Here is a 9,758-nt window from a genome sequence, read left to right as displayed (position 1 = left end):
TATTAAGGCTGTGGTTCGGTTTCCATCTGTGGCTGCTCAGACATGGTGTGGTTTCAGTTTCCGCTTTGGTTTCATCCAGCATCGACTCTGAGCTGCATGAAGAGGGTGAGATTCAGGCCTCCCCTCAGTCTGAAGAGGTAAATGGATTTAAAAGCATCTATTTCCTTTGGTTCAGCTGCAGCTCAACAGCCTCACCTTAAAGCCACAGTTTCAAACTGATCTCAAACAATGGTTCCCAATGCAGAGTTTGGAAAGAATCCACTAATAGAAAGATCCCAGAGGTGAGGTTGGAGAACCTCCACCTTCTGACTGAGCTTTGGTCCAAACTGGGGGGGTTGGTTTAAGGACATTTGGCTGCAGATCAGAGGCAGAATGTGGGATTTGTTTGTTTTTGGTGCAGCCGTCAGTAATTGTAGATCTTCAGCTGTCCGTTTCTGAGCGGCTCTGCGGTTTCTCAGACCACGTTCAGAGTGGTAGCTGGTGTGAAGAAGAAAGCCTGAGGTAAAACCTGTTCCAGAAAAACAGGAAGCTGCATGTTAGAAGATGAAGGCTGGTGGTCTGAGGTTTAGGTGCTGCTCAGAGTTTAGGACATTCAGAAGAAAATGATCAGGTTTAAACTAATAGCAGGACTCCATTAATTATAATGTCTTTAATTCATTCCATCCATCCAGACATTTTCTCCAGCTTAGTCCTTCTCAGGGTCATGGAGGGGTCGGTGCCTATCTCCAACTGTCTGCAGGAGATGGCGATGTACACTCTGCACAGGGCGCCAGTCTGTTGCAGGGAACCACAGGTTCTGGGGCCATGGAAGGTCACCTCTCTGGGGGGGCTGAGCTTGTGCAGGAGGTGGAGCGATGGAGGTGGAGGTCTCTGACTGATGACCTTCACTCACAGCAGGCTGGGTGTTTTCACAGAATAATATCAGTCACAACAGCTTTAATGGCTCATTATAAACAATGAGCCACAGAAGCTGACGGCGGCCATATTGGATTCTCAGCTAGTGTTTGTCCTTCCAGAGCTGCTGTTGACTTTAACGCCAAAAGAGAAGACCGTAGATAGGTGACCGTGGCTCAGAGGGGAGGGGTTCCTATGATGTAATGATTATTCAGCATTCAAACATCAAACGCACGCTTTCAAAACCTGTCAGACAAACATTCAACCCGCCGTCCCCTTGCTCAAACCGCCGTCCTCATACTCAACCGACCGTCTGTCAGTGAGTTATAAGGGTGGCCAGGCAATAATCAATGTACACAGAGGGGGGGGGGCGAACGTAGAGAGGCACCTAAACCTCCCGGTCAATCTAAACTGTTCCAACAGGAGAATTAATGAGCAAAACATCCATATTTTCTAAATAAACTCAAACTATCCTACAGCCTTTGCTAACAAAAAGATCGAATATATTAAACATCTGTTCTCTCTAGATAAAAGGTTTAGTGGATAAAATTCTTTCAGGTTTGAGTTTTGGGTGAACATCTTTTCCATTGTCATTACTTACATTCATCAGTAATCATTCTGAATAAAATTAATTAGTACTAATATCTACATAAATTAATACGTTTTTATTAAAATATTTATTTATCTCTGATTTCACTGAAGGCTCCTAGATGACTTCCAGAGAAACATCATTTTCTCTTTACCCATAAAACACCAAATCTGTTTCTGCTTGAATTCTGTGCTGATTATCTTTAATGTCAGTATATTGATGAGAATAATTAACCACTTTGTTTTTGTTGTCAGGTAATTGTTAACATATAAAAAATGTAAATGTTTTGAATGTTCCATTTGAGAGTATTACTGTCGCCACCGTCTGTATTAGAGGGAGATAAATGGGTGGCCAACGATTGGCTAAGGGTGGCCATGGCCCCCCCTTGCCCCCATCAAGCTCCGCCCCTGAGTTTGAGCCCCTGCTTCATCTGCCTCCATCACCTTCTCTGGGTGGCACCTGTGCATGGTGACCTCACTTTGCCCCAGGCACACCAGATGTTTAACCTGTAGCCACAAGCTGCAGAGCGGCCATTAGAGGGCGACGCAGAGCATTGTTTCAATGGGATCATAACTTAATAAAATTTATAATCACGGTTTACTGGATGATATCAGATTAAATTCTGTTTTTATTGCTGGAAGATGAGATTAGGGTTATGGTTTCTAACAAGGACAGACAGAACCGGGTAGAACCGGTTTTCCAACAGATCAGCATACCCATAGTCAATACGTACGCGCAAGACATCAGATTTGCTTTTATCCCTTTAGTTTTATAAGAAAAATAAATTTTAAGCTACCTTGACGTGCTTGTAGTCTTTTAGTGGTGTACAAAAAACACAACAACTTAACTTAAAACCCCAAAACTAAGTAACTGAATAACTTTTTGTATACCTGACTAAAGGGTTACACGTCCGTTGAAGTAGTTAAAGTGTATTTTTTGTACAAAACTAAAGGGAAAAACTAAAGGTATGCTGATCTGACAGAACAGAAAGGACGGGTCATGCACGTCCAACAGGAAGCTTCCTTCTAACAAACATTCATGACTTTGAAATGGAGCAAAGACTCAGACTGAAACCAGGAAAAGGAGCTGCAGTTGGAGCAGAACCAGGAACAGAACCAAAGCAGGAGAAAAGAGTCCAGAGCTTCTCTGATTCTCCTTCTGCTCAACATGAAGGCTTTAAGTTTTAAAGGAGGGAACCGGCAGCTGGTGGCAGAGACCTGCAGGTCACCGTCGGTACCAGCTGCACCACAGGCCTGGATCACATCAATAATCACACATCCAGCTGCTTCCTGTCATGCGTAACATCTTTGCTTTTTATTCTGACAGGAGAAATAAGAGAAACAAACTGGAAACAGTGAGAAAGCCAATAAAAACAGCCAAATGTCATCAGTCATTAGAAACAATTACTGATAAGATAACGAATCTCAGTATAAAACAAGCAGAATTGGAGGAGGGACTCCAGGAAAGCAGATCCTGTCCGTTGCTCCGGTTCTGCTGCTGTTGTGTCTAACATTGACAATGAGACCTGGAGCGGCAACAGCAATCGGATCGCTCAGAACTTCACACTTTGGTCTCAAAGAGCACATGGGTTTTTTCCTCTGCAGGTCCATTGGGACTGGTGGGCGGAGCTTCTCTCTCCGACTCGTCTGCTGGGATTGACAGAAAATGATAAGAGTTTTAGCTGCAGAGAGAAGATAAATCACAGTTTTTCTGATTGTCTCCAATCAGGCTTTAATTAGACCCTTCTAAAGCCCGGGGCGTTTGAGACGCCTGGGAACTTCCAAACCCGGAGGGGCATCTTCACACATGGTAACCTGGGTGAGTTCACGTTTCCAGGGAGGTAGGAGGGGGGGGTCAGTTCCCCACCATAGTGCTTTGTTCCATCATCACATATTTATGAGTCAAGTATTTAGCAAAAAGAGGTTTCTAGATGTTTTCAGGTGAGAACAACTGAAACCTTAATCTGTGAAGCCAGTTCATCCTGATCATGAGTCTGATTTTAACTAACATGAAAACAGGTGGGGGGGATAAAGGTGAGGAGGATTAAACCACTGCAGAGGGGTCCCAGAGCAGGAATCCCTACAGGGAAATATTCAACTATTTTACAAGTGCCTGACCCCTGATAGAATAAAGCAAACATAACAGTGTTTATAATAAAGCATTTATTAAGCTTTTAAAAGGTAATTTAGTCCTTTCTCTTTCCATTTAATGGCACAGACATATTTACTATTAACTATTACCTGTCTCCTTTTTTTTACAATTGTAGCAGTTTCCTGTTTTTCATCATATTTTCTAATGTACCGGTATGTATTGATAAATTCCCCTTCTATCCACAGCCTTTACAGTAGTAGATGGAAACGCCTTTATTGTTTTATGGCAATAAAACAGTAGGTTTTCAGCTCCATATCAGAGCAGACCACAACCAGTTCAGTATTCCTATTACTGCCACCTGCTGGAAAAAAAGGTGTAGTGCCAAATTTTTCACGCTGCCTTAAGCCGGGCAAAGACTGTAAGGTTTTTTTTGCTGTTTTGGGGTTGTTTTTCCATTCTTTTGGGTTTTTTCCATTCGGGTCACTTTTCTTCTTGTTGTTGTTTCTTGCTTGTTTTGTTTTCGGGGGGTTACGGGGGGGCGTTTGGCTTTTCCGGCCTTTTTTCGGTTCGGGACTTTTAGGTTTTGGGGAAATTCAATTTTTTTTGAAATTCAGTCTGCCGTGGTGAGGTGGTCGTGGAGAAATCCTGCTGTTGAAGCAGAGCTACGAGCCGATTTACCGGAACCTCAAGTGCTGGATATCTTCCAGATTGCTGAGTCCGAGTAGCGCCATCTCACTTCGGGGCTGGGTCTCACTTGGTTTTTAGATGTACAGTGTTAGCAGGTAGATCGCATCAGAGCATCGGGTATCACAGTGTGAGAACAGACATCGTGAGCTGTGAACTTTTAAACCCTGCAAATCTGTGTTGCAGTTTAAGATATGCCGCGTGCAACGATTGAAAATATGGCACAGTGTATGCCCGGCTTTAGGTCACTGTCACAGGGCCATTCAACAGCAGGCGAAGGAATTCCCCACGGTTAATTTTACCCAGATAAAACTTGCTGGGGACTTTAGATCCTTGGACTTTCAGTGGAAAAGGAACCAATGGTTAAAGCTAAGTGAATAAAAACTGTCTGTTTTTTGGTCAAGATGAATTTTTTTTCTCTTTTCATTCCTGACTGCTGAAGCTCTTGACGGGGCTACACGGTCCAAGGAAGTTCAGTCAAACCAACCTTCATACTAACCTTTGACATATCGGGCCAGGAGGCGTGGTCCAGCCAGTCCAATTCCCAGCGCACCGACGGGAGCCGTGGTCAGAATGGCTAACACGGCTAATGTTAGCACATCCAGACCAAACTTGATCAAGGTCTCATCTCCTACTTCCCTCGCCATGTCTAGTGCCTTGGAGCCGATAGCAGCCTGGTGGAAGGAAAGAAAGACATGATTAAACTCCTCGGGACTAGGACGGTCCTGGAGCAGCCTCTGCTGCTCAGAACTTTGGGACTTTTGGAGCAGAGTGGTTCTGATGGACCACTAATGAGGTCTAGCCAAGTCCTTCCAAAGGGAATGAGGGCCATCTGGTGGTCCTTCATCTTGTCATAATGAGACACGGTGAGAATTTAATGTTTCTGTAAGATTTCTATGGTTAGGGACTTTTGATGGACTTTAATGGAGATCTGAGAAGATCTGACTATAGGATTTTCCTCTAACATGGCTTTGAATTACTTTTTATTTCTGCTACTTTCTCCCACTTAGATATCAGATGTCAAAGTGACTCCTACATGATTCCCATCGGCTGGGTCACTTTCACCGTTAAAAGATAATTATTAACCATGTCTGTCAGTGAGTTTTATTATTTTATGGCCTGATGGTATCTTTAGTGATATGATGGTATTACAGCTGGAACATGATTACTGTGTGAGTTACAGGCTTTGATCCTGAATTTAAACACCCTGTGGAAAATTGGTTCTAGCTGCTTATCGAATGTTCCAGGTGTCAAACATCTGCTCTACAGCATGCATGAGTCAGCTGGATGTCATGAACATTTACAGACCTGGACTGTAGCTTTAGGCAGCCAGGCCACCGCGATGAAGACTTTCTCCTTCAGGGTGAAACCTCCTGATTGAACCACCAGGAAGGTGATGAGCAGACGGACCACCAGACCAATGAGAATGCAGGCTATGCCCAGACCTGAGCGGAGACAGCGAGCGACAGCAAGAGGTTTAGGTGCAGGAGCATTTTGAGAATGTTGGAAACTAAAGATATTCATAGAGGAGATGATGGGTGGATTGGAAACAGTCCATAAAAATCTGTTATTGGTCCAATTGTTATAACTCGGCGGTTCTTACCCACAGTGCTGGGGCTTAGCGATGTTATGGTGATCTCAGCTCCAATCAGACCAAACAGGAGAGGCTGAAAAACATCCCAGGACTGCCCAACCATAGCTGCCACTGGAGCCTGGAGATAGAGGCAGGTTCATCAGTCAGTTTGGGTCCTACAGGTGGAGAACTTTCCCATGGTCTCTGACTGAACATCACTGTTATGTGATGATAAGCCAAATCGGATGCAACCACATTGAGCTACGGCCGTAGAAGCCTGTTAAGTCGTAGTATGTGACTAGGCCCTTTAAACTTCATGGATGTTGAGTCTCCGTGTACAGGTAGAGGGTTATAAGAGGGTACCATCAGGACATGTTATTAATAAACCTAGACATGGATTACCTTTTTAGTCTTCCAGCCCAGGGCAGCCATAAAGGAAAGTACCAAAGTACAGAGACCGCCAGCTCCAGCGAAACCAATGACATGACTGAGGAAGACCGAAAATATGGACAGACCCAACAACATGAGGGTCCTCCTCAACACCAGCTCCTCCTACAGACAGAAAAAAACCTTCAGAGACTACTTCATATACTACTTATATGTCATAAATGATTATTTATTTGATGTAGTCAAACCTGATCATTGCTTGGGAAGAGGCACAAGAACAGGCCGAGGATGAGTCCAGCTATGACGCCACCTGCCACCTCCATCAGACCTTTGAGGATGTTCATCCAGGTAGAACCTGGAGAAGAAACAACACGTGTGAGAAAGAAATGGTAGAACTGATCAGAACATTAAATGGCCCATGGCTTACCGCTGGAAAAGGCGATTCCCAGACAGGTGGAGAATCCGGTTATAGCCAGGATATCATCAAAACTCCCAGCAGCCATCAGCAGCGTTGGGATTCCCTGAAAGGAAAACAGTTTGGAAAAAGTTATCTCTTTGGATGATCCACCAACTTTCAGGCAGTTTCAGTAAATTATGTATGAAAATTCCTGCTGTTCCTGGGTCTATGTTCAGGATTTGTCAATAGATTCTAGAGGTTAGTCACAATTGATCCAGCTATGTAGACTGGTCAGGATGTCACATCACCTCTCTGCAGCTTTTGTTCTGTTACACACCCACTGCCCCACCCACAGCCGAAATCAACTAGAGAATATCTATATATATAAAAAGAAAAACTGCATGAAAATAAAGACTTCAACTGAACAAAAAATTGAAGAAATTTGATTGAACATTAGTGTAACAACATCTTAAAATGTTGGGCGACAGTGGCGTTGGATGTAGGAGTTTACCCTTAAATGGAATGCTTGACGGTTCAAGCCACGGCTCTGACTGTCAGTGTCGTTGTGTCCTTGGACAAGACACTTCACATGCATTGTCTACTGATGGTGGTCAGAGGGCCCGGTGGCGCCAGTGTACAGCAGCCTCGCTTCTGTCAGTGAGCCCCAGGGCAGCTGTGGCTACAATGTAGCTCACCACCATCAGTGTGTGAGTGTGTGTGTGAATGGGTGAATGACTGAATGTAGTGTAAAGCGCTTTGGTCAAGTCTCCTGACTTGAATAAAGGCGCTATATAAGTACAGGACATTTACCATTTAAAATCATTTTGTTTTGCTCAAAACATACTTACAGCTACTCAAGTTAAAGTCATAGTCTTGACCTATTGCTTACATATGGCATTTATTATAAGGCTTTTTACTTTCCTTAATATCGCTGACAAGCACAACAGAAGGCAGCAAAGTTCTTCCCTTCTACAGATGTAGTTTCCTGTTTGTTACTTGCTCATTAGACATGCAGCCCCCCCCCCCTTCAAAAAGAAGCAAATCATTAACAGAAGCACAATGCTAGGAAATGTAAAGAAAATGGCTCACTACACTTCTAAGGGATTCCTCTTTCATCTGGTCATCTGTTTTATAAAAGCAGCATACCTTTCTTTAGAAACACAAAGTAATAAGAAATGTTTTCTGTTCAGTATAGTTATCAGATGTACAGTCATAGCGCCGTTGAGTCATCGATTCGCTCTGTTCTCAGCAGAAACAACTATATATAGACTTTCTTATGAAATAGATTGATTCTATGCAATATAAAAGTGAGGCAACTTTGGTGCCACTGGAAAAACAGACTTGTATTTGGGTTGTCTTAATGTAGTTGAGCTTTCTGAGTTATCTGTTAACATCATATAAACCTCAATGTTGCATTTTAGATCCAACGCCAACCATTCCCACCCTTATTTTACATTTAATTAATCTATCCCTAATACAGGGGTATATAACGCAGGCAGGCAGACTGACTTATATCTAATCTTTCTTCCTTTTCTTATCTAAAATTCTTGAGAAAGTAGTTGCCAAACAAGTTTGCGATCACTTCCACCATAATGAACTTTTTGAAGAGTTTCAGTCTGGCTTTAGAGCTCATCATAGCACTGAAACAGCTCTGGTGAAAGTCACTAATGATATTCTCATGGCCTCAGATAATGGACTTGTATCTGTGCTCGTCCTGTTGGATCTTAGTGCTGCATTTGATACAGTTGATCAGAATATTTTTATATAATATAATGGCAGATCTTCCTCCTGCTCAAAGGTTACCTGTGGAGTACCACAGGGATCAGTGCTAGGACCAATTCTCTTTACTTTATACATGCTCCCAATTGGTAGAGTTATTAGACAGCATGGGATTAAATTCAGTTAATCCAAAGTGCTGCAGTAGGAGTTATGATGAAAATTAAAAAGTCGGTGGTTTTCATGCTTGAAACGTTCATACACCCATTCATAAATTGTTGGTACGACTAATGTAGGATATAATGTCGCATTTAGACTTTTTCTTCAAACAAAGGCCTGTTTGTGTCTTTTTTTTTAAACCAGAACGTTGATCTTATAAAGCTGAAACAGGTTAAGTCTGGTTTAGGGACTGTGTTTGCAGACAAACTGTTGATACCTTCTCCACTCCATATCCTTCCCTCTGTAGAAGCAGCATGGAAGGAACAACAACAGCTGGAGAGACCGCCGCCAGGACAAAGCTGCAAAAACACACACTGAGATCAGTTGTAGAGTTTAAGCCAAGCTTTAAATGTATGGCTGTATTCCTGCTTTACCCCAGAATGAAGCCCCAGACCCATGGCAGACTGAGCAGGAAGTGAGAAACCACAGCGATGATGCAGGCCTCCACCATGCAGGGACCCACGGCGATACGGATACACACCGCTTTGAGACGCTGCAGTGCCTGCAGGACACACACTGAACCATGAGAGGGTGAACCAGGGTGTGTTTAGATACTGCAGGTTTAGCGGTGTTGGTACCGATGGGTTGAGGCCAAGCCCGGCTCTGGTCAGGATTATAGCGAGGGCGATGTTCCTCAGAGCAGCCGACCAATGGGTGTCGATGAAGACGGCATCAGTAATGTAGGGAATATTACGCAACAGGAGGCCTGCCAGCAGCATGCCTGCAAACAAGGAGACAGACTGGCACTGCTGACCGACTGGACTGGACCTGATGGGATCAACTGGAATCCATTAGAGTGAAGGTTCTTACCAAGCAGAGGAGGAAAAGGTGGCAGCGTGGGCAGCTGGATCATTCCCACCAGCTTCCCACCCAGAACAGAGCAGATGAAGAGGATGACGATCCCAAACAGATTCCCTCCAGGTAAACATTCCTGTCCTGTGATGGCCCAGACCGTCCCGAACAGCAGAGCAAGCAGACACGCTGCCGGCAAAGGCCAACATGGTAGGGTCCAAGCATTCACAACATCTAGATTATTCATCAAATCAGTGTTTTTGGTACATTTTGAAACAGATGACGGATCAGACACCAGATGTGAGGGCCGGTTTACAATGGGGGTTAGTTACCTTACAGGGTTCATCAGTGGGGTTAGTCCTGGTCTAACAGGAAATCTCTCAGTGGGGTTAGTCCTGGTCTAACAGGGAATCTAT

General features: G+C 43.9%; 1 protein-coding gene across 1 annotated transcript in view; it reads right to left on the bottom strand.

Annotated features, from left to right (window-relative positions):
- Positions 1-2,756: 2,756 nt before the first annotated feature.
- LOC107102796 (mitochondrial sodium/hydrogen exchanger 9B2-like) overlaps positions 2,757-9,758 on the bottom strand; it is a 22,721-nt gene continuing 15,719 nt past the window's right edge. The window contains exons 5-15 of the mRNA XM_015402229.1: positions 9,361-9,531; positions 9,129-9,271; positions 8,925-9,052; positions 8,768-8,849; positions 6,646-6,739; positions 6,467-6,573; positions 6,234-6,383; positions 5,862-5,970; positions 5,567-5,703; positions 4,758-4,932; positions 2,757-3,132 (exon numbers count right to left, since the gene is read on the bottom strand). Coding sequence (XP_015257715.1) covers positions 3,044-3,132; positions 4,758-4,932; positions 5,567-5,703; positions 5,862-5,970; positions 6,234-6,383; positions 6,467-6,573; positions 6,646-6,739; positions 8,768-8,849; positions 8,925-9,052; positions 9,129-9,271; positions 9,361-9,531 — 1,385 coding nt within the window. The 3' untranslated portion in view covers positions 2,757-3,043. The remainder of the gene's footprint in view (positions 3,133-4,757; positions 4,933-5,566; positions 5,704-5,861; positions 5,971-6,233; positions 6,384-6,466; positions 6,574-6,645; positions 6,740-8,767; positions 8,850-8,924; positions 9,053-9,128; positions 9,272-9,360; positions 9,532-9,758) is intronic.

The sequence above is a fragment of the Cyprinodon variegatus genome, unplaced genomic scaffold, assembly GCF_000732505.1.
Source record: "Cyprinodon variegatus isolate N-32 unplaced genomic scaffold, C_variegatus-1.0 Scaffold1321, whole genome shotgun sequence".
NCBI lineage: Eukaryota > Metazoa > Chordata > Actinopteri > Cyprinodontiformes > Cyprinodontidae > Cyprinodon > Cyprinodon variegatus.
Note: the sequence above shows the minus strand (reverse complement) of the source record. Positions and strands in the feature narration are given on the sequence as shown.